The 25,646-nt window shown below is 40.0% G+C and overlaps 1 protein-coding gene across 2 annotated transcripts in view; it reads left to right on the top strand.

Moving 5' to 3' along the window:
• XIRP2 (xin actin binding repeat containing 2) overlaps positions 1-25,646 on the top strand; it is an 89,634-nt gene that overhangs the window by 44,483 nt on the left and 19,505 nt on the right. For both annotated transcript variants that reach the window (XM_070938530.1, XM_070938451.1), the window contains exons 3-5: positions 18,010-18,117; positions 22,916-22,988; positions 24,562-24,695. In XM_070938530.1, coding sequence (XP_070794631.1) covers positions 18,010-18,117; positions 22,916-22,988; positions 24,562-24,695 — 315 coding nt within the window. The remainder of the gene's footprint in view (positions 1-18,009; positions 18,118-22,915; positions 22,989-24,561; positions 24,696-25,646) is intronic.

The raw sequence follows: 25,646 nt of genomic DNA, 5'->3' as shown, positions 1-25,646 counted from the left end.
ATCACTAGTGACATTGCTTATGCCATCCTTGCTATTTTGTTACTCTGGTTTATTAGCACAAGCCTTGCCCTAGAGACCCCCAAAAGCTAAACAGGCAGTCCTCAATTTATAACCATTTGTTTAACGACTGTTCAAAGTTACAAAAGCCTTGGAAAAAATTATTTATGACCTGTACTTGCATTTATGACTATTGCATCACCCCCATTGTCATGTGATCACAATATTGTTCTGACCCAGCTCCCCAAACATGACCAACATTCTGTACTTAATCACCAATTCCTTTATTAGGAGCGCCAGCAGCCCCAGCAAAAAAATCTCTCTCTCACAGCAGGCTAACAAGTCTGTCCATCTAGGAGATGAATAGTTGTCTGCCACATCTATTCATCTCAGTCCCCTGCCTTTGATCCCGAGACCTAGGGTGGGACTTCGCTAGCAGTGGTGGCTCTTCTGTCCCAAGGATCAGCCCACATATTTCCACTGCTCTCCTCTCCTCTGCATTCTGCACATCCGCACATCAGGCACTGGACACAGCTGCTCATCCTCTTCCTCATCAGCCACCTCCAGACCTGGGGGCTGTTGATTCTCCATCTGCGGGCTGACGGACAGCCCAGGCTCCACCTCTGTCTCTCTCTCTCTGACAGCTCCATTCCCTCTTCCCCCTTGGAGCTCTCAGATTGCCTTGATGCTGACCCTGACTCCCAGCCTCCTCTTCATCTGATTCAGTTGCTGGATGGGCCAGTGGCTGACAGACCACAACAAATATAATCACTTGGCAACCAGGTCACATTTTGACCAGTTGCAATGATCCACAGTCATATGATAGCAATTTGTAGCGTGTTTTTTCTTTCTTTCTGAAAAACGCTCTTTGGGGAAACTGTCATAAAAGTCTCATAAAATCAGTTTCCACTTGACTTACAATGCAATTACTTTCTATGGAAATTCTGATCCCAATGGTGATCTTAAGTCAAGGATTACACTTTTTAAAAAAACCTATTGGAGAAATTTCTCCTGAGAATTCACTAGCAGTGAGGATCTGACTCTTCCGTTGAAGAAAAACTATTTCCTATGGTACCAGAGGCAGCAGAGATTAACCTGAAGAATAGGTATGGATGCAATCCTGTTATATAGACTGTGAGGATTTTTTAAAAAAGACTCTTTTGGCTTTTAAATTAGTTTTGACTCCTGGTGACTATATGGACAAGTCTATTTAATTTTCTTGGCTGTGTTTTCAGAATTGGTTTGCCACTAAGGCTGAGAGAGAAAATAAACTGGCCCAAAGTAATCAAATTTGCTTACTAAAGCAGAAGCAAATTCATGGCCTTGTGGTTTCTAACCTAGTGCTTTCAACCACTATAATTAAGCTAGTTCTCATATAGCCACATGATCATTAAAACTATGCATGTTAATGCAGCAGAATAATTGATTAGCTATAGCAACTATCAGATTGATGTGATAAGAACTATATGAAGTAATGAACGGTGGTATGGTGCAATGCAGTTGGATTTCCAGGAGGGAGGGGCTGCATTCCAGAGGCAAAAAACAGAGAAGTTTAGATGGTTTGGTTAGGAGAAAGAGAGTTAAGAGGCTCCTCCCTAACAATTCTCAGAGTATACCTACAGTTGTGCAAATAGTTGCTTTAGTTTGGCAAGATTCTATCTATAGGTGAAGAACAATAAAAGAAACTGAAGTAATTCTATGTGTCTTTCTTGATTCTTGGGATCTGAAGGGTGGAGATACAAAAAGAATATCTTGTTGAATTAGAAAGGCAGGTTGTTTGAATAAGAGTTACTACTGATATTGAAAAGAGCTGCTACTTTGATAAGAGTTACTGTACCGTCCAGTGTCCTTGTTCCCTGGTGCTTTTCCTGTCTCCTGCTGCTTTAAACAACCTTCTTGGTGTCTACATATTTATAGCTAAGATGACATTTTATTTTCCCTTTGGAAAATAAATTTGTGAAGGAGTAATTTATTCTACTTACCTAACAGCATTTTTTTCCTCCTACTATTCTTTGAATATATGTACTTTTTCAGTCCTGGATGCACAACATTCAAAAAGAGGCTATATACCATGGAAAAGGAGTTGCTATTCAGAGTTAGAAATAAGAAATAAAAGAATATTGGTCAATATAGAAAAGTCTGCTTTTTTCTCGCTACCAGGCATATGATACATTACATAAAAATGAAACTCGCATCCACAATTATATACAATATGAACAGTATCTTCCATTTAAGAAGAACAGCACTTAAATTATAAATTTGAGGATATGGTGGTCTGAATACAATACTCTTTCAGAAGTCTTCTAACTCTGTTAAGGCTTTGTTAGACACTAGTTAGAATCACACCTACCTCTTTGTTGCCATCTAATGGTCATTTAGATCTGGTAGTCCTAAACGTTGTGGTTCTTAACTTTTGCCATAGAGCAGGGGTGTCAAACGCGTGGCGTCATGTTGTCACCATGTGACTTATCATGACTTTTTCCCCCTTTGCTAAACCAGGCATTGGTGTGGCCAGCATGTGACGCATCTGGCCCACAGGCCACAAGTTTGACACCCTGCTATAGAGACTTTTAAAAATCAATGTCTCAAGACTGTAGTTTATCAATAACCCATAGTATTCAGGTGAGGGATCTAAATTGACCCACCAAGACATAGAGTAATGGGTAATGATTATTAATAATTCATCCTTTGTGGAATCTTGTGAATTAGGAGGCTTGCAAATCATTGTAATAGACAGTAAATAGATAAGTTATAAATAAACAAACAAACAAACAAACAGAAAAGAGCAGGACTGCATGTATGCGGGATTCAAAAGTAAATTTGGAGATTGTTAGAAATGGAAAGAAAACTAGATTTCCTCTTCAGGAGATTCAGTCTTTGAAATAAAACATGTTTCCCTGTTATAAAGACTCCATTTGTATTTACCATATGTACTAGGATTGTTGTGTTAAATATGTGTTTGTGTGTGTCAATGTGTGTATAGGTGTGCTATCTAACATAATGGTAGATATTTTACTTCATTACATTGGTGGTTCATTGTTTATTGATTTATTTAATATCCTGTCTTTATTATTGTTTATAAATAGCTCAAGGTGTTGAAAATATGTAATATTCTTTCCTCCTCCTATTTTCTCCACAACAGCAGCCCTGTGAGTTAGTTGGGCTGAGAGAGAATGACTGGCCCAAAGCCATCCAGTGTGTTTCATGCCTAAAGAAGGGCCAGAACTCACAGTCTCCTGGTTTTTAGCTTGGTGTCATAATAACTAGACCAAACTGGCTATCTATTTTTGTTGTTCCAATTGAATATAAATGTTGTATATTTCCTATTTTTGTTTTTTGTTTTAATTTACATCTCACCTTTATTATTTTTACAAATAACTGAAGTCTCTCTCTCTCTCTCTCTCTCTCTCTCTCTCTCCCTCCCTCCCTCCCTCTCCCTCCCTCTCTCTCTCTCTCTCTCTCTCTCTCTCTCTCTCTCTCACACACACACACACACACACACACACCAGTGGTGGGATTCAAAATTTTTTACTACAGGTTCTGTGGGTGTGGCTTGGTGGGCATGGCAGGGGAAGGATACTGTAAAATCTCCATTCCCTCCCCACTCCAGGGAAAGGTTACTGCAAAATCCCCATTTCCTCCCGATCAGCTGGGACTCTGGAGGCAGAGAATAGATGGGGGCGAGGCCAGTCAGAGGTGATATTTACCGGTTCTCTGAACTACTCAAAATTTCTGCTACCGGTTCTCCAGAACTGGTCAGAACCTGCTGAATACCACCTCTGACACACACCTATGTATTCTATCTATCTATCTATCTATCTATCTATCTATCTATCTATCTATCTATCTATCTACTTACCTACCTACTACCTACCTATCATCTATCTAATCTCCTAAAATGGATTTCACGGTAATAATTTTATAAGAATGGAAACAGTCCTTAATCTTTTGCATGAGGTGGTTCCTACTACAGAATTAGTGTTAGGTAGTGTTACACTAGTGCATGAGAAATCTCACATAGCAGTTGAGCAAATGAATTTATATAATTTTAAATGTCATTTTTTTTCTTATTATAGTAAACTGCCTAAACAAGATGGTAGGGTATAAAACAAATAGAAAAATATATATCATACAAGATAAAAATATAGATTATTAAAAGGCAAGCTGACAAATCCAGGAAAGGGCCCCAAAAGGTAAACCTTGTCGAAGAAATATTTTAGAACAAACAAGATTTATAGTGCATTTCTATGCTAGATTTATTCCTAGTAAATTCAGTAGGTTTATGCCCTGCTAAGGAATCAATCAAATATATTTTGTTAGGTAAAGAGTTAAGGGGGAGAAAAACAGGCAGGCAGGCAGGTAAGCAGATAACCAAAGAACTAGAAAAATGAAAAGATATTGGAAGAGGAAAAAAAAAGAAAAATCTGAGATGACAGATAAGCAAAGACTGGAGAGTGAAGGTCAGAAGCAGAGGTGTAAATGGAATGTGAAAAGAAAACTGTATGCAGTGAAGGGAAATAAAAGGCAGAGAAACAAGATCATACCCAGTGAGAAGCAGTAAGGTAAGTGGCAGATGTAAAAAGAGAAACCAAAGGGGTTGTGGCAGGAATGGGAAAGGTATTGTAGTATTCCAAGTATGATAAAATAAGTGAATGAATTTGAAGAGAAGGGTGTCTTTAGCTATAATTGAGTAACTGCTAACAACCTTTAAAAATTGAAAATATTAGAGTTTAACTGATAATAAAATATGAGAAAAAACGTAAGTAATACAAAACAGGAAGGAAGGAAGGAAGGAAAGAAAGAAGAAAAGAGGGAGGGAGGGAATAGAGTCTGTGGATAAATAGGTTAGTTTTTATTGTTATCTTCATCTGAAGAAGTGTCATTAAAAAAGTAGAAACAAGACAAGAAGAAAGTTCAACAAAAGAAAAAGAGCATGTTTTGAAAAAAGAAAAGTAAAATTAAATATTGTTAACAATGAGGCAACCCAAGTACTGAGATAAAAATAATAAACAAAAAACCTAGGTTGGAATTTGTAGGAATATGATCAATAAAGAAACTATGAAGAAAGTGAAGCAGAAGCTCAAAAACTGGAATTATGGAAAGGAGGAAAAGGTAAATGTTAACCATACCGAAAGGGGAGCATAAAATCAAAGAAGAGATTAACAGAATTCTAATGCTCAAATGAATTACATACTGTAAAGAAAATAATTTATCTTCTGTAGTAAGCATGGAAACCAGATTGCTAAGGGTCAAAATGAATATTAGATCAAGGAAAAATCTAAACCTTGCAACAGAACAAATTAATCTAGTAACTAAGAAATTAAAGGAGCAAATCAATATGCTGGCACACACACACACACACACACACACACACACAAAGAATTTAAGCACCATTGCACTGCTTTGTTTTAAAAACGATGACATTAAATCAAAAGTTTAGTCCTATGAAAACTAATCAAAAGCAAGCAAGCAATTAAAAATAGCACAAATAAGCATATTAAAATAATCTCTTTAGGAAAGATATGGGGAAAACAAATATCTATAATAGTAAATGCTAAAAGCCAGCTCAAATAAACATTTGTGAATATGAAAAACAGGTAGGAAAAACACACATGCTGGTTGAGTCTAAGAGGCTTCTTCTTTTTATTTGCATAAATGTTGCTCCATCTTACTCATTATTATCTACATTGGCATTTTTGAGGTCCTCCATAAGGAACTTGAAGGATTTCTATTGAGCTATTCCCAAAAAACAGGATTAGTTTCTTGTGAGTTTGGGGCCCTCTTTTTTTTTTTTTTTAATTTGATTTATATGCCGCCCTTCTCCGGAGACTCAGGGCGGCTTACAATGCATTAAGCAATAGCCTTCATTCTTTTGTATATTTTATACAAAGTCAGCTTATTGCCCCCACAAACTGGGTCCTCATTTCACCTACCTTAGAAAGGATGGAAGGCTGAGTCAACCTTGAGCCTTGGAGAGATTCGAACCAGCAGAAATTGCAGGCAGCTGTGTTAATAACAGGGTGCATTAAACCACTGTACTATCAAGGCTCCTCTTAATCTGGTCAGCCAAATAACCAGTTCATCAGTGAATGAAGACAAGATATGTGTGGCATATCTCTCTATAGAGGTGCCACTGAAACAATAGGAGGTGGGGACTTCTCAGTCTAAGAAGTTTAATGAAAGTTTTCAAAGAATATGAGCTTTTAATTGAGGAGGCATTGAACCTGTTGGAGGTGTGAATTCAGTAGGATCCCTTGTTAGAGGATAGGCTCCCGAAGGAAGGTGCTGAAGGAATGCTGAGTCATTAAACAGCAGCACTTCCCATTAAAAAAAAAAAAAAAGAATAAACAGCTTTTTTTGAGTTTCCTTGGATGCAAAGTATGAGCTTAGCTCTTCGTAAATATTAACAGACATTTGTTATATTTCAAGTATTAGGGAATAGATGAAGATAGAAAAGCCGAACTTTTACCTAAGCTACAGTATATATCGAAGAGAGGGATATTTCATATTTATTTATCTAGTTAAAACTATGTCCAGTATATGACCATCCATCTCTCAGTTCTGGATGGTTATCAATAAATTAAAAAAAACCAATATTAGTAAAGAATAAAAATAAATAAACAATGGCCATTGAAAATGATGCCTCCAAACAGTCAACATCTCAACAGGCCAACTAACCCCCTGACCCTGGAGAACATCCATTACTTTATGAACGGGTCAGAGCCTATCTGATATATCCCAGGCCTAGTGGGACAGATAGACACAACCAAGGAGAGGCAATCTCACAAATCACCCAGCCCCATATCATATGGGGCTGGGTGCCAGCACCCCAAATTCCACCCAACTGGGTGAGATCCAGTTCCAGTTCACAGAGCAGAGGAGAAACATGGGCGTACTGAAGTGTCCCCATAATTGTCTGCATCTTTATTTATTTTATTTATTGATATTTAAATTTATATACCGCCCTTCTCCCTGGACTCAGGGTGGTGAAGAGCCAAAGGTAAAAAACATAGAATACAGAAATTTAAAAACAATTTAAAATATATTAAACAATTTGGCCTAACAATTAAAATACCCCATTTAAAATTAAAATTAAAATTAAAATTAAACAATTAGAGAAGTTAGGCCAGCCCGGCTTGTTGAAATAAAAAAGTCTTGAGGGCCCAGCGGAAAGTACGTAAATCCAGAATCGTCCGTATCTCCGGGGGGAGCTCGTTCCAGAGGGCAGGTGCTCCCACAGAGAAAGCTCTCCCCCTGGGGGCCGCCAGTCGACATTGTTTGACCGATGGCACCCCGAGGAGCCCCTCTCTGTGGGAGCGTACTGGCTGGTGGGAGGCTCTCGGTGGCAGAAGGCCGTCTCGTAGATATCCAGGTCCTAAGCCATGGAGCGCTCTAAAGGTGGTCACCAACACCTTGAATCGCACCCGGAGGACCACCGGAAGCCAGTGCAGCTCACGCAGGAGAAGTGTTACATGGGATCGCCATGACGCTCCCATAATCACCTGCGCGGCCACATTCTGGACCAATTGGAGCCTCCGGGTGCTCTTCAAGGGGAGCCCCATGTAGAGTACATTGCAGAATAACACTATGGGGGGGGAACCTACTCTACATCAGTGAAATGATATTGATACATCAGTGAAATGATATTGATATTCTGGCTCAGCTCCAGCTTTCAGATAGTCTTCCAGGGCAGCCCCACATAGAGCACATTGCAGAATAACACTATGGGGGGAACCTACTCTACATCAGTGAAATAACATTGAAATCCTAATGGATGGAGTTTCCATGCATGAATAGATGATCCAGTTGCTGAATTTTATTTGTGCTGCTGAGAACTGACGCAGAATTCCTATTATTGGACTAAAATCATGCTTACGCAGGTAGTCCTCAAATTACGGCCACAAGTGAGCCCAACATTTCTGTTGCTAAGCGAGACAGTTGTTAAGTGAGTTTTGCCCCATTTTACAACCTTTTTTTACCACAGCTGTTAAATGAATCACCGCAGTTGTTAAGTTAGTAACATGGTTGTAAAGCAAATCTGGCTTCCCCATTGATTTTTCTTGTCAGAAGTTTGCGAAAGGTAATCGCATGATCCCGGAACACTGAAGCTGTCATAAATATGAGCCAGTAGCCAAGCATCTGAATTTTAATCACATGACTTTGGGGAGGCCACAGCGGTCGTAAGTGTGAAAAACAGTCATAAGTCATTTTTTTTCAATACCGTTGTAACTTCAAATGGTCACTAAATGAACGGTTGTAAATCGAGGGCTACGTTTAATACAAAACACAGATTTGTGCCTGTTAGGTTTGGCAATAGTGTTCATCTCTTGGAAGAAGGTTGGGGACCAAATCTAAGGCATCCATTTGAATCTTTACCTCCTGATACTTTTATACAGCTATGACAAAAATGTGTCGTTCTTTGAATCCAGGACCAGCATGATTTCTAAGCATTACTGTTTCATTGCTTGAATCTGGAAATATCTTCTTGGCAGAGAGAGAAAAAAATATTTCAGAGAGAAATTGAAAATTAATTCTGAAGAGCGAGAAGGCCAGACAGTCAATATTGCATAAACCTAGCTGACAGCTACAAAGTGTTTTGGACAAGCGTATTCAAGCTTTCTTCACAGGAAGAGACCAAAAAAAAAAAAAAAAAAAAGAATTCTGATAGACTGGAAAGCAACATCAACTGCTATGAAGTTTGTCTCATTATAAAAACGCAAGAGCGCCCAGGAAAATGGATTACTGCTAGTAAAACCAGGGAAACGCGCTTGGGTCATTGCTGAAGAATATGATCAACGTTCTCTTCAGAGACCTCTGGCTGTACATCTCTCTGAAAGATGCGATTACAAATATTGGCCCACACGAGTATGTCGTGCTCATCCATTATATTTAGTGGTTTGCTGGAAAAGGTTATCAGCTTGTTTGCAGTGCCATATAATGGCAAACAAAGGCAGACAGGTGGATGGAGAGACCCTGTGATACAGCCTGCAGAATAGCAGTCTTGTTATTAATACGTTTCATAGATGAGGGGCTACAGACAGTTTTTTTTTTATTCTAATATTTTATGGGGGTTGGCTTTACTCACACCAAATTAGCATCTGTACAGTGAAGATTCTACATATACACTGATATGCAAGCTTTATTTTTTAAAAAATTAGTCCTGTTGAGTTAATCTGTATCTGTTGCTAAGTGAGACAGTTGTTAAGTGAATTTTGCCCCATTTTACGACCTTTCTTGCCCCAGTTGTTAAGTGAATCACCACAGCTGTTAAGTTAGTCACATGGTTATAAAGTGAACCTGGTTTCCCCCTTGACTTTGCTCATCAGAAGGTTGCAAAAGGGGATCACATGACCCTGGGCCACTGTAATTGTCATAAATATGAGTCAATTGCCAAGGGAGTCTGGATTTTGTCCATGGCAATGCTGCAATGGTCATATGTGTGAAAAACGGTCATAAATCACTTTATTCAGTAACGTAATTTCAAAAAGTCACTAAATGAACCTTGTAAATCAAGGACTACCTGTAGTAATTTTCTATTTATTAAACATAGGATTGTTTCAAGGAAGGATTTTAATCTTGAAGTAATTCCTGCAGATCTGCTGCTTTATCGTTTTAAGAAGACAGTTCTTTGTTATCATCCTGTTGCCATCAGGTATGTTAGACTAAAATTCTTATCATCCCTGCTGACCATTGATTGGATTATTAGCGGCTAAAATCAAACATCCCTAGAAGGCAACAGGATTGGGAAAGTTATTCAATATAAAATGAAAAAAAATGGTGAGATTAATTCTGAAACCTGAGAATTTCAGGCTGTTTACTCACTGATGTAATTAGGACGATGAGTTATGATCCAATGCGGACTTACTTGTGAGTGAGCTTTGTGAGATGAATTTCTGAGTGAACAAGCATAGCTCTGAGTTATGACGTTTCAAAGTTCTTTTTCCTCACTATTTTTAAGAAAGATAACACAGATTCACCCTAGAATCATAGTATTAAGTATAGCTAAAGGTATTATTGATCTTTTGTGGCACATTCTTAAAGAGATGGGGGTACCAGACCATCTAATTTGTCTCTTGAGAAACCTATATGCGGGTCAAGAAGCAACAGTGAGAACTGGACACAGAACCACTGATTGGTTCAAAATTGGGAAAGGAGTTCAGCAAGGGTGTATACTGTCACCCTGCCTATTTAACTTATATGCAGAGCACATCATGAGAAAGGTGGGGCTAGATGAATCACAAGTTGGAATTAAGATTTCTGGAAGAAATATCAACAACCTCAGATATGCAGAAGATACCACTCTAATGGCAGAAAGTGAAGAGGAACTAAAGAGCCTCTTGATGTAGGTAAAGGAAGAGAGTGCAAAAGTTGGCTTGAAACTCAATATTTAAGAAAACTAAGATCATGGCATCCGGCCCTCTCAATTCCTGGCAAATAGAGGGGGAAGAAATAGAGGTAGTGACAGATTTTATTTTCCTGGGCTCCAAAATCACCGCAGATGGGGACAACAGCCAAGAAATTAAAAGACACTTGCTCCTGGGGATGAAAGCTATGGCAAATCTAGACAGCATACTAAAAAGCAGAGACATCACTCTGCCAACAAAAGTGCATCAAGGCTATGGTTTTCCCAGTTGCAATGTATGGCTGTGAAAGTTGGACCATAAGGAAGGCAGAGCACCAAAGAATTGAGGCCTTTGAACTCTGGTGCTGGAGAAGACTCCTGAGAGTCCCTTGGATTGCAAGGTGATCAAACCGGTCAGTCCTAGAGGAGATCAACTCTGACTGCTCTTTAGAAGGCCAGATCCTGAAGATGAAACTCAAATACTTTGGCCACCTAATGAGAAGGAAGGACTCACTGGAGAAGAGACTAATGCTGGGAACGATTGAGGGCAAAAGAAGCAGGGGATGAGAGAATGAGGTGGTTGGATGGAGTCACTAAAGCAGTCGGCGGGAGATTAAATGGACTCTGGGGGATGGTAAAGGACAGGAAGGCCTGGAGAAATGTTGTCCATGGGATCACAACAACAAAAGGTATTATTATGTTCAACAGGAGGTAAAAAATATATTGAAAAATATAGTTTTCAAGGACTATAAATTCAGAGGATTTAGAGATATAATCTTGGGACTGATTAAATTTTATTGACAACTGGTTTTATTGGTATTTATAGAAAGTTGAGATATTGAAAATGTGGTGGAACATTTTCCACCATGTTGGGAACATATTAGTGTAATATCGATCGATAAATAAAAGAATATATTATCATTATAATGAGCACATTAAGGCTAGATGTTGGAAGATAAAAATTCTGTATATGTAATTGTATTATTACTGTGAGCACTGTGTGAAAAATATGTCAACCCAGTCATTACACTGTCCACAAAAAAAAGTTGGTTGTTAAAAGAAAAACTGTAAATAAAACATATACCAAAAAAAAAAAAAAAAGAATCACAGTATTTAATTCAATATAGCAGGCTACGTTTAAATGTTGGCCAAAGATATAAAGATTGAAGGTTTAGCTAAAAATATATCAAATGTATGTGTCCAGGAGTGTTTTTCTCCCAGGTTATTAATATGCACCTTTTTGTCTTGAATATTATTTGCTATCAATGTATTATCTGCTTTACCTCATGGTGTTATTTATAGTTATAACGTAACAATGGAGATTATTTTGTTCACAATAAAATAAGATCATGTATAACATTACTGCAGCTCTGCAAAACATATGGCCTATGGTAGCAGCTACAGCTAAAGGAGTAGAAGTAGAAGCAGCTGTAGCTCATCTAGTTTACATACTGTGCCATCATTTCCTTCCAGTTCATAGTAAGCTACAACGTGGTTTGCAGTAAGATGCAATGTGATTTGTTTTGGCTTGCACTCAGTGCAAAGAAAAGAAAATTGTGAACCATTTGCATCTAACCACCTAAAGCAGAGAAACCATTGTTAGCTGCCACTCTATAGCAAACTAATTCCTACATACTGAAATTATAATTAGGAAAACCTCTAATTTGATACAATTTATAATTTTAACAAATGACAGCCAGAAATTCACAACACGATTTCTGATTTCCTCCTTTTCAGAGATGAATCTGCTTCAGTCAATTCTAAATATAGAGAATCAATCTTGAACAGTTCTTAACATCTTTTCTTACCTGTGGGACATGCTTTGGTTTTCTGCATTCGCTTTCTGCTGGGTGCTGTTTTTGTGTGAAAATTCCTTTACAATAGCAGTTTCACAATTACATTTATGAAAGAAGGGCCGTCTAAATAATTTCACTCACCCTTCCTCCTGCTGCTATCCGTTTTATATGAATTTGATAGGTTCTGTTTGTAGCCGCTCTGATTGCTCTCTCAATGTACATTATTGCCATAACCCTAGTATGTGAAGTTATTTTTTTTTAAAAGTGCACACACTGAAAGGAGTTATTATATTTAATACATGCCTCTGTGTATGCATCTGTGTTTATGTATGTGTATATGTGTACACACACACACACACACACACAAACAAACACACACACACACACACTGCCATGCCACTTAGGATACTGCCAGTCCAGTCCAGTGGTGGGTTGCCCCCCGGTTTGAACTGGTTCACAAGAACCGGAAGTAAAACCGGCGGTGGGCTCCGCCCACTGACCCTGATGTCATCAGGAAGCTTCTGCGCATGCGCAGAAGCATGCACATGCGAGGGAAGCAAACGCACATGCGCAGCCTCGTTTCAAACCGGTAGTAAAGGAAAGTAGAAACCACCCCTGGTCCAGTCCAGACGTCAAGAGGTTTGTAGAGGATTCAGAAGGGGCAAGATGTTTAGACACAGTCTACTTCTTCAAAGTAGCCTACACTATGGGAATATGTTAATAGCTCCCCCCAAAAAAATTTGGTTGATTGGTTGGTTCTGTTTCATTAAATCAGTGTTGATTGTTAGCAATCATATACAGTAGATAGTATTTCTTGACTGCCTGTCCCTTTACTGTTAATGGTGCATCCTAAAAGGCAGAAAATACCCATCACTTCAGTATCTTCATTGTTAATCCCAAGGCCAGTTCTTATACTTGTCATGAGTTTGCTCTTCTTTGTATTTAGTATTTAATTTTAGTTCCATTTTTTTCCCCACTGTGCTCCTTGACTTTTATTGCTAGAGCTTACCAGTCTTTTGCATTTCCCTTTGCATTTTCGGCTAACCCTAAACGTATGGTTGATTCCAACTCTCCTTTTGGTTAGGAAGACCTGAAAACTGCTTTATTTAAACAAGGTTGTCCCATAATGAAGTTGTATGGACACTTTTTAATATTTATTAATGGGTGTTATGTTTTTCTTTGGCTTTTGTATTTTGCTGGATTCCATCCAAAGTCTTAGGATAAAAGCAGTATATAAAACATTCTAAAACTAATATTTTAGCCTCTTTATTTATTTATTTTATTGGTTCGATTTATATGCCACCCTTCTCCGGAGACTCAGGGCAGCTTACAATGCATTAAGCAATAGCTTTCATACTTTTGTATTTACCTGCTTAATAGGGCTTTCAGCCCCCTTAAGCGGTGTTCTTTTTTATACAAAGTCAGCTTATTGCCCCCACAATCCGGGTCCTCATTTTACCTACCTCGAAAGGATGGAAGGCTGAGTCAACCTTGAGCCTGGTGAGATTTGAACTTGCAATAATTGCAGGCAACTGGTGCTATTTAACAGCACTTTAATCTGCTGCCTCCAGTACACATTCTGTCTTTTAAATGCTAAAAGAAAACATTCAATTGACCAAGATATTAGCAAGCATGCTTGCCACTGAGGGAACTGTTGTTCCCTAAGATGAAATCAAAACATATACTCAAAAAAAGTACATGAGATCTAAACATACACACATCTAGAGTTTGGACTATTTTTAATAGACTTATGCATCTTCTTTAACCTAATCCTAACATAGTAAATAATTTTAGGAGGAAAAGTGCAAATGAACCGACTGCTTAGTTGTTACTTGTTGTTATAATATTGGATGGTGACCAGCAAGTGTCTCTCTGCCAATAAAAAAAAAATCATCCATCTGTGAAATGGGGAGGAAAGTGATATTTGGTAGTTTCCCCTTTCCATCATAACATCCCCTTCTCAAAATCTGTTGCAAAGAGTCTGCCAAGTTTCTAGAGCAGGTTTGGAGGACTTCACGGGGGTCTGCTGTGAAGAGGAAGAGTGGCTGAAAAATTAATTCTCTTACCATTTTGACAAGGAAATAAACTGTTCTTAGCTTGAATGGGTTTTTTTACATGCATCATCATTGTCATCCTTCAGTCTCAAGACTATGGTATCGTGCTCCGGAAAGAAGTCCTAAAACAGCATCTAGTGTGACTAAAAAGGCCAATTCGAGAGTGGCAATCCCTTCCACACTGAGGGCAGATGCATTCTGTTCCCTGCCTGCCCCCCAGATTTTGCTGGTTCCGGGACTGCCTCTTTGCCTCAGCCTGTCGAACAAGTGTCTCTTCGAATTGGAGAAGGCCATGCTGCGTCTTTAGCCTCCAAGCTGAACGATCGGAGGTCAAGGTTTCCCAGTTGTTAATGTCCATTCCCAGGGCCTTTAGGTCCCTCTTGCAGATCTCCTTATATCGCAGCTGTGGTCTCCCTCTGAGGCGCTTTCCCTGCGCTAATTCTCCATACAGGAGATCTTTCGGAATCCAACCATCAGCCATTCTCACGACATGCCCCAGCCAGCGTAGACGTCATTGTTTCAATAGTGTATACATGCTAGAAATTCCAGCACGTTCCAAGGCTGCGCTATTTGGAACTTTGTCCTGCCAGGTGATGCCAAGAATTCATCGGAAACAGCGCATATGAAAGGTGTTCAACTTTCTCTCCTGCGTACATAAAGGGTCCAAGACTTACTGCAGTACTTACAAGTATGCACTTACATGCATACTTGTAAGTAAATGTGCCCAACTGCTTCATAGCACTGCAAAATCCTTCTCTGTGCAACTCAAGGAAGGCCTATCTAGGCAAATCCCAGCAGGACCTTAGAGCAGTGCCCCCCCCCCCAACCTTTTCGGCACCAGGGACCAGTAGTGGGTTTCTACCGGTTTGCCCTGGTTCAAACGAACCAGTAGTGGTGGAAGGCTCCACCCACCCGCCCAGACGTCATCACAGAAGCTCTGCACATGTGCAGAAGCACCGCGAATGAGCGAAGCAAGAGCGCACACACACACTCCAAACCGGTAGCAAAGGTAAGTGGAACCCACTACCGCCAGGGACCAATTCTGTGGAGAGAGGTTTTTCCACGGACCGGAGGTGTTGTGATTTCGTGTGCTGCCTGCATCCCATGGATGTTTGTGCAGCCTGGTTTCTGGCATGCCATGGCCCAGTGTCGGTCCACAGACCTGGGGTTGGGGAACCCTGCCTTAGAGGGAGAGACTCTTGTTATATCCTCCAAGAATCATACAGCTGGAAAAGACAAGGAGGTGATCAAACCTAACATTTTGCTGGGTGCAGAAAGGAAAGAATGCCACCCAGTATTACTGACAGATAGCCATCCAGCTGCCGCTAAATTTGCACCAGTGCCACTTTTCTGAATGCATTCTGTCATGGCATATATTTAAACCATGAATAGGGCAGGCAAGTTTATTTTGATTGTCAGAGGGCACATAAGGTGAGACATTGAAGCTACGTGTTAGAAGTATATGCAGAGCAATGGTTATTTGCAATTTGGGGAAGAACAATATAGCTTTTGTGCAGTGGTGGGACCCACATTTTTCTCACAGAAAATTCTGGGTTTATCTCTATACAGTAGTCCTCAACTTACAACAGTTCATTTAGTGACCGTTCGAAGTTACAACAGCACTGAAAAAAGTTACGTATGATCCTTTTTCACACCCATGACCATTGCAGCATCCCCATGGTCATGTGATCAAAATTCAGACACTTGGCTCGTATTTATGATGATTGTAGTGTGCTGAGATCATGTGATGACTATTTGTAAGCTTCAGATAAGCAAAGTCAATGGGGAAGCCAGATTCACTTAACAACCGTGTTATTATCTTATTAACTGCAGTGATTCACTTAACAACTATGGCATGAAAAGTCATAAAATGGGTCAAAACTCACTTAACAAATGCCTCAGAGCAACAGAAATGTTGGGCTCAATTCTGGTCATAAGTTGAGGACTACCTGTAGAGGACCAGGAAAGGATCTAAACTCCATAAAAACTCTTGCTCCTCCAGTTATAGAAAATTTTGATTTAGAAGGAGTTTTTTGTATGTTATATTAGAGGCAGTGGTGGGATTCAACCAGTTCGCACCACTTTGGCTGAACCGGTTGTTAAATTGCTGGCTAGCCCCACCCCTCCCTGCCCCGCCCCTTCCAGGAGTCCCCACGTGCCCTGTTTTTGCTCCCAGGGGCTGCACAGAGGCCTACTAGGGGCACGGGGTGTGTGTGCAGGGTGGGCCCCCGCAGCTGATTTTTGCTCCCAGGGGGGTGCAGGAGGCCGAGTGCTGCCTATCACACCCCTTGGCCACGCCCACACAGCCAGTCATTAGGGCAGAGAACCGGTTGTTAAATTATTTGAATCCCACCATTGATTAGAGGGCTCCACAGAACATTCTTTCCTAGCCCAGCACTCTACAGACTTGGTGGAATGAAGATAAAAGAAGCAGCAGCTAGTAGTCAGAAGCCCATTTGAGCCTAATTAAAAATAGGCTAAAATACAACCCAGCCTACTCTTGGAATATTTGCTGCAGAGAAGCTTAATCACTTCAGTGCAGTTGCAAAAACAACGAAGGGGCAGGTGAAACCAAGTGACAGGCAGCTGGCAGAACTGCTGAATTGGTAGTTACACCAGGCAATGTGCCCTGGTTTGATGGGAGTGAAGAGAGCAGTGCTATTTGCTCAGTCCCAGAAAGAAATCGGACTCAGGAGGACTGGGCTAAATTCTGACCGTGGAATGACTACAGTTTTTCCTTCCTTCTTTGCAAACAGCCTTTTTCGCTAACTGCTCTGTTGTCTTCCCTTCCTCCTTGCACAGACTGTATATTTCCCAAATCTTGCTTCTAACCAAACTGATGATGCCACCTGCAATGCAGGCTGTTCAAAATAGGTCTGTACACTGTTTAAAGGCTCGGATTCGTAGTTTTAGGGAGCACCTGGAGCCAGGAGTGAAAGGAATTTTTGTAATGCATTAAAAACCCTGCAGAATTCAGGGAGCCGTAACGCTCAATTTGTATCAATGGCAAAGCTTTGCATACTGCTGCGATTCATATTATGAATCAAGCAACTATAAAATTGTGTTGTATCATTGGAAATGGGCCTGGCATTGCCCCTTCTGGCAACACTACTTCATAGGACTTACAGACTAAAACTGTGCAGATAATCCACACACTTTGTTCACACATTGGCTGTGCTTTCCGGATATACAAGCTCATAATTAACTCAGCTCTCGTTTGCCGGTTGTCTCATTTTGCACAGTGTAGCAAATCACAAACTAACTCAGTTGGGCACAAATTATTGCTTTATCCTAGTATGTTATGCAAACCTACTGACAGTTTGCAAACCACACAAAAGCCTAGAGCAGTGTGTTGAACCCAGCCACTTGCAAATGTAATCAACAGATCGTACACAGAACTTTTGACTCACCCTAAACATCAGAAAGTTTATATTTTTCTAAGTATTCTGTTTACATCTTGGCCAGGAGATAGGAGTCTAGCAATTAAATCAATAATGCATTAAAACCCAGGTCACTATTTGCAATGTTCCCTGGTATATATCATACACTACACTAATAATAAAAGAAAAATTTCAGGTGCTCTGTAATAATGACACTACCATCTTTATCATCTCCTAGCTTCTGCCCCCATACGTATTTTACCCTTTCAATCATATGGTTAATTACAACCTAGTAGCTTGTGTATTTGCTGTATTTTCTGGCTGTATATATGCCTCTGAAGAATCATTTCCAAGGAAAATAAAATAAGATGATTTAAGATTTTATTAAAATTTACTACCTTCCAGTTGAAAAATGGGAAATTATTTTTGTTTGTTTGCAGAAGACGACAAGTCAGAGTCAAACCATGATGTCTAGCAGTAGGACAGAAACCAGCATAAACGAAGCAACCTCAAAAGGAGTGCAACTGGAAGCGTTTCAGTCAGAAAAGGTAACTTTAGCATTTAATAAATCTTATGTCATTTGGCCGAACGCGCAATTTATGCCATGATGTTCTTGCTTGTACATAGATCAGCCCTTCTGGCTTGACAGCAAACCACTTTAACTCTTTTCTGCATTTTTAAACTGTTCTTTTTCTGTTTGATTGAAAATAATTTGTGTTTCTTTTTTCTTTTTTTTTTTCACCGAAAGAAAAAAAAAATGGGTGAAATTGTATACAGAGGGGAAGGGTTCTCCCAGTTCCTTTCAGGAGGAGTAGAAGTGACTGTCCTGCAATTCACTGTACAATCGTTTCTCAAAGAGTTTAGAGAAGCTGTCTTCACAGTTTCAATAAAGCCTAAGGAAGACACCATGAGAAAACCTCTCCCATAGAGTTTGTAGAGGAATGTCTGTGGAGATTCTCAGTCATCCAGGTCATGGTTGTCCCAAAGATGCTTTTTTCAAGAGGAAAACTGGGCTTTCTGGGGTTTTTTTCTTTTGAAGATGTTTCGTTTCTCATTCAAGAAGCTTCTTTTGACTGGAATTGAAGGATTTATGTTCCTTGCAGACAGCTGGTCATTTGCATCCTTTTAGAGGGTTGTTGAGGCGACTTGGAGGTTTATCTGTGTCCTCAGGGTCACCTGAGTAGTGAAAAAGGGGGTGGAGCCTTCTTGGCTGCAGGATTATTATTTTTTTTCATAGAGGAGCATAAAGGAAAGAAAGGAAGGGAAGGGAAGGGGAAGGAAGGAAGGAAGGAAGGAAGGAAGGAAGGAAGGAAGGAATCATCTATTGCCATTGCACAACAACAAAGTAGAGTCAAAAATACCATGAAAGAAATTTTAATACCCCATGGCAATATTATAAGAAAACATAGGGGTTATTTTTGTTAGAAAACAGCACTTTTCAGAAATGCAGGAACAATTAAACAATAATGTTCAACAACTCTTCTTTTTCCCCTTTCCCCTCTCCCCTTTCTAACAATACTTGTTTTCTTCATTGACCTGAATTCTTTTTTGCCCATCCCCTTAGGCTCTCACCCTTATAAACTGAAATCAACCTTATAAATATAAAATGGCAGCTGTAGTGATAATCCCTTTATTACAGTACCAGTGAACAAAAACAACAACAACAACAACAACAAAAAACCCAAACCACTGGTCCAGAATCTGGACCCAAATGTAAATGAAAGTATCCTTCTAGTAGAAGCTTGCCGTTTACAATAAATTATACTATAGTAGTAGTAGTATTAATGGCAGCTGCTGCTGCAGCAGTACATTTGCAGTATTGCATTTATGAGCTGCCCAAGACAAGCAATCCAAGTGGAGCTCAGTGACTGATCCTGCAATCACAATCACACTAGTTAAGGAGTCACAAGTCCACATAGGGCACACTGAGATTTATTCTAAGGAAACAAGTGCTGTACAGAACCTTTTAACAATCTCACACTGACCGCTCTTCTTGAAGCATTATTTTGTGCTTTGTGCAATTTCCGACATGGCTTCTATATGCTTTCATAAACAATTATTCAAATTCTTGCTTCTGTTCACAATAGAAAGCTATAAATCTATTTTTGTTGCACTGTGCTGAGTTCTCCGAAATGAATTTCTCTCCCCCCCGCCATTTTCCAGGCATTTTCTTTCTCTCTCATTTCCACCTACTCAAACCCCCTTTCTGAACCTTCCCTCATTTTCCATGGAGACATAAAATGATCAAAGGCACAAACACATTCTGAATTTCAGGTTTTAACAGATCTTCTTTCTTTTTTCATCTCTAGAGGATAGCGAGTGCTGCCTCTAAAAATCAAGGCAAAAATCAAGGTTTTATTGTATTTGACTGGACCTAGGCGTTCACTTAAAAAGCAGTAGATTGCTGGAAAGACAATAGATCGTTCTTCCTAATTCAAAGGGGCATAATTAAATTTGAGGCAGGGGGTGAAAAATTAAAAGTGCAAATTTTCTTAATAGGGATCAAAGGAACATATATGAGAATTGATGGCTAGCCTGGGAGACAGGAGTGGAAATCTAAGGATACCGGCTTTTGCTATAACCTCAGAGGTTTTTAATATAGGTGTTTTGTTGCATTGTTTTAATTCTGTCTTTAAATATTGTTAGCCACCCAGGGTCATGTGACTGAGATGGCTGGCCATATAAATGTCATATATAAATATTATAATTATTATTATTTTTTGCTTTTTTGTTTGCGGAAATTGAGAGTATTCCCAGTTTTGATATGCAACATTAACAATGGTCTACATCTCAGGACTGCTACCGTGTTTCCCCGAAAATAAGACCTTGTCTTATATTTTTTTGGAACCCTGAAATAAGCGTTTGGCCTTATTGCCATGTAGTCAAAAGCCCAATTGGGCTTATTATCAGGGGATGTCTTATTTTGGGGGAAAAAGAGTATAATCTCACAGCAGAGCTCAGTCCAACTCAATCCAACTCACCTCACAGGGTTGTTGTAGTGGGGAAAATAGGAGGAGGAAGTTATTGGACGTGTTTGCTGCTTTGAGTTATTTGTAAATAGGTAGGTAGGTTAGGTAGGTAGGTAGGTAGGTAGGTAGGTAGGTAGGTAGGTAGATAGATAGATAGATAGATAGATAGATAGATAGATAGATAACTACAGGAAGGGAGTTAAAGGGGCCAAGATGGTGATTACAATCATGTAGACAAAACATTCATGTGACCCTATTTTTAAAAAGTCAGGGTGTTGATTACATAGCTGTGGTTGTCACCTCAACTTTTTTGGAGTCCCTTGCGGTACAAAATTGTCCTTTGGCTCGATTCGTTTAAAACAGAATTCTTCCTACTCACAGCCCCTGAAGCCTGAAGTGTAACCCTTTCAAAGGTTTTCACTTGGCATTTTTAACAGAAGGGGGAAACATTAATTACACACAAAGTAATTAAGTACAGCTACTACAAAGTTCTGTATATATGTAAATGTCAGTGAAAACAAAGCCAATGGAGTCTTTATCCTGGCTTTTTAAATTTCTTTACCCTACTTTATCAGCACTTTGGAACAAAATCTTTAGTATACTGCTCAAAGGCCAGGTGAAGACATCTGAATGAAAATGTTGGGTCTCTCTGTTACTGGCATGCCAGTCAGATTAATGTTAATGTTAATTCTCTCAGTGCAGCTATGAAATTGTCTGGTATAATTGGATCACCAAGGTAGCAAGAACTCATGCTCAAAATATGAAGGAAGTTTTGTGGAGAGGTGCTTAATGCCTCCACAAATCCTAGTTCTGGCCCTCATTATTGAGGGCCAGAACTTTATTGAAGGATGAGGCTGCTGCCGGGGCTCTTGACCGGGTCATTCCTTTGTGGCCTCTGACACATTGCAGATCCCGGGTGGCGCCTTGGTTTACCGAGGAGCTCCGGGGCATGAAGCGACGTAGGCGAGGCCTAGAGAGCCATTGGAGACCCAGTCGTTCCGAATCTGACTGGTCCCGGTTAAGGGCGGCCACACGGGCCTACCTGGTGGAGTTGGCGACGGCAAAGCGTCGCTACTTTGCCAATGTCATCGCGTCCGCAGAGAATCGCCCGGCTGCCCTGTTCAGGGTGTCCCGCTCCCTCCTGACTCAGAGGGTGAGGGAAGACCCTCTGCGGGGGCGAGCCGAGGAGGTTAGCCAGCACCTGTTGGACAAGGTCGCTCAGATTCGGGACGGCTTGGGCTCTGACTGGACAGAATCAGATGGTGAGGAGGCAGCAGGTCCTGTGCTTTGGGAAGAGTTCGATTCTGTTACCCCAGAATCGGGGTACCCCACTCGGAGGCTTCAGCTGGTGCAAAATGCGGCCGCATGGGTTGTGATGGGAGAATCCCGATACTCCCATGTAACACCTCTCCTGCGCAACCTGTATTAGTTACCAGTTGCGGTATCCGGGTGAGATTCAAGGTGCTGCTGATGACCTATAAAGCCCTTCATGGTTTAGGCCCAGGATATTTGGTGGACCACCTGCAGCCAGCAGCAACATCCCATCACCCGGTTCGCACCCATAGGGAGGCCTGCTCAGGGTGCCATCAGCAAGACAATGTCAGCTGGCGGCCCCCAGGGGTAGAGCCTTCTCTGTGGGCGCGCCCACCCTCTGGAATCAACTTCCCTTGGGGCTTCGGCTGGCCCCTGACCATCGCACCTTTCACCGCGAATTAAAAACTTGGTTATTCGAGTCCCCCGGCCTGGACTGATGGGGATTTTTACGGGCTTTTAATTGTATCAGATTTAATTAGGCATTTTAACTTGCATTATGGATTGTGGTTTTATTGTTGTGAGCCGCCCTAAGTCCATTGGAGATAGGCGGCATACAAGCCTAATAAAATTTTAAAAAATAAATAAATAAAATTATTATTATTATTATTATTATAACTTTATTGTCATTGTATGTGTATACGCAGTATACCCATACAACGAAATTCATTTAACACCCAAAGACCAGGTCCAACACACCTTGTAGTATCCTAACCCCAGGAAGAAGAGGGGGAAAAATAGTTCACCGGGCCAATCCATTGAGCATTACTGAATCCATCTGTGTCAAGAGGGTTTGGGTGGTGGTGGGTTTTTTAAAAAAAACAATTATGGAATGTATTTTCAAAATAGGTATACGCATTTAAATTGAAAGGATTAGGATTTATGAATTTATGGCAGCGCTGACATTTGACCTACTCATGTCTGACTGTAGAAAACTCTTGATGGGAGATGAGATCTTATTATCCACATCATAAAGCATCCATATACTTGTACAACCCCGAGTCACACAAAATGAGGAAGACAAAGCGTTCATTTTTCTTGACCCTGGTATATTTCTTTGGCCCAGGTTTCCCATCATGGACAAGCTTCCATGGAGGCCAAGAAAATGTCTACCATCACTCAAAATATTGATAGAACAGGTAAGATCTAAGTGATATTGGATACAAATATTGTTGATGATTAAAAGAATCTGTAAACAGCTCCCCTAACAAACATTCTATTCATATTATGCTGGTTAGAAAATAGACCCAAAGTTACACACTGGAAATTTCATTAAATCACATCCTCTGAAGTCAGGACAGGTCATGCCATGAAGATTGAATAAATGACATTTATATTTATGTTCGTCCATTTATTAGCCTTGTTCTGTTCGACAATGCATATATCCTACTGATGTGAAAAGCAATATGTGTAAAGTTACCAATTATAAGTTAAGTGTGTTATGCATACCTGCTGTCTGCTTTGCAATAATATGGTTTTCAGCAATTTCCATAAGGGATACAGGAAATTAAATGGAGGTGGAAGTAAAACACTAAACAGGGAGTTAAGACACAGCTTGAGATTAAGATAGCCGTTAGGCGAATAAAGACATCAGTATAATTCACCTTGGCTCAGAACAAAATTCTAAGCCAGGATTTTATTGTTTGTTAGACAAGGACTGTGAACCGATTTCCACAGAATGCTAAGCCATAATGGGTCAGTTCACACTTCATTGCTAAGCTCAAAAACAAGCAAAGCACATGACTTACCATTCTGTGTGAATCCGTTTTAAGCATATTGTTTTGCTAGACAATCTTCAAAGGAAACACAATAACTTTCACCGGTTGAAGCAAATCCTTTTTTTGTTTTGCTTTGCTTTCACTGTAGCCATTTTTGTATCAGATATGTGCACTGAAGAACCGAGCAGCATTTAAAGATAACCGATACTGTTATCACAATGTTAAACGGAAGTTCTATAATATGCAGGTGCCATGGCATCACTCAGAAATCCCAAATTCCCCTTGCATGTAGATAAATATTACGGCAGAAAATGCTGGAGGTTGGTCCACAACATCTGAAGGAAGTCTTCCCTGCCTATTATATTACATACAAATGTTAAGAATGACAAGACTACACTTTATCTTAAAGGCCCACCAAACTCACTCCACATCCTTATAGGAAGACAATTCCTTCAACCGTGCTTTTGTAGATTAATGTACATGATCATTAGAGCCAAGATTTGAGCTTCCTTTGCAGGAAGTTTGGTATTAGTCTAAGACCTTTAGTTATGTTTTGGTATTGCAGTGTATTGAATAAATATATTTCAATCGAGCACATTGCAGAATGTGCATTGTAGTCTTTAAAGCATATATATATATATATCTCCTTCTCTCTCTTCTCTCTCTTCTCTCTCTTCTCTCTCTTCTCTCTCTTCTTCTTCTCCTCCTCCTCCTTCTCTCCTTCTCTCTCTCTCTCTCTCTCTCTCTCTCTCTCTCTCTCTCTCTCTCTCTCAAGATGGAGACTTTTGAGCTGTTCTTTTTTTTCATACTGCATGATGAATTACTTTTTAAACAGTAGCATATTGATCTATCATAGAACACAAGTAGAGGCCTGAGAACCCAAAAGATAGGATGGAAAGCCTAACTTCAGAAGGACACAAGGTATCCTCAAAGTGACTAAACCTAATTCAATTGACTACTTTAAAACCCTCTTGATTTTCTTGTCATGTCCTAGGAGTCGATGTTTCTGTGAAAGAGGAGATTCCAAAGATCTCCACACAATGTTTGAAACAGCACTTTGAGAAAACAACCCAAGGAAAGACATTTCATTCTGGACGAGAAAATGGAACAGCTCCAAAGCAGATCAAGGTCAGAGATAAGTGTGTGTGTGTGTGTGTGTGTGTGTGTGTGTGTGTGTATTGCAGATGTATATTTATGTATGTATATAGCATGTGTATATGTCTATAAAGGGACATGGTGGCTCAGTGGCTAAGACGCTGAGCTTGTCAATCGAAAGGTCAGTAGTTCAGCTGTTCGAATCCCTAGTGCCGCATAACGGGGTGAGCTCCCGTTAGTTGTCCCACCTTCTGCCAACCTAGCAGCTCAAAAGCACATAAAAAATGCAAATGCGCCTTTGGGGTTTAGTCATGCCCACGGGAGCGCTGGCTTTTCGGCTTTGAAACAGAGATGAGCATCGCCCCCTAGAGTCGGGAACGACTAGCACATATGTGCCAAGGGAATCTTTACCTTTACCTTATATGTCTGTTATGTATGTGTTGGGTAGATATACACTTTCTCTTGAGAGCAGGAACAGAATTTCATTTTTAATTTGGGACAGTGTACTCACAAAAAAAAAAAGACAATAAAAATGTTACCTTATATGGGGCAAGAGGTATTTAGCAGATAATGAATTGTTGCCACTCTGATCCTGAAGCAAAACTGTATTTTTGAGTAGGAGTAGTGGTAAATTTAGGATAAAATATATTTATATAATAGTTAGAATGCAGGTTTTGGCAAACAAATGAATCTTGTCTAACGAAGAGCACCCTGAGTCAAATAACGCTATTATTTAATTTCTTGCAAGCCAGACAGAGGCTGGCAACTATTTTTCTTGCCAAGACTTTACTTTAAAAGTGGACCTTCCACAATGTTGCCTGAACTTTCAGAATCTCTCACCAACAGCTATGTTTCTTGGGGTTGTAGGAAGTTGAAGTTTGACAATTCAGGTAGCCTTCAACTTATAACTACAATTGGGGCCATTGCTAACCAAGATGGTTGTTAAGTGATCGTGCCCAATTTTACAATCTTTTTTGCCATGGT

The sequence above is a fragment of the Pituophis catenifer genome, unplaced genomic scaffold (assembly GCF_029215685.1).
Source record: "Pituophis catenifer annectens isolate HBS135680 unplaced genomic scaffold, rPitCat1.0.hap2 SCAF_1, whole genome shotgun sequence".
Taxonomy (NCBI): Eukaryota; Metazoa; Chordata; class Lepidosauria; order Squamata; family Colubridae; genus Pituophis; species Pituophis catenifer.
The sequence above is the reverse complement of the archived record's forward strand: the minus strand, read 5'-3'. Positions and strand labels throughout refer to the sequence as shown.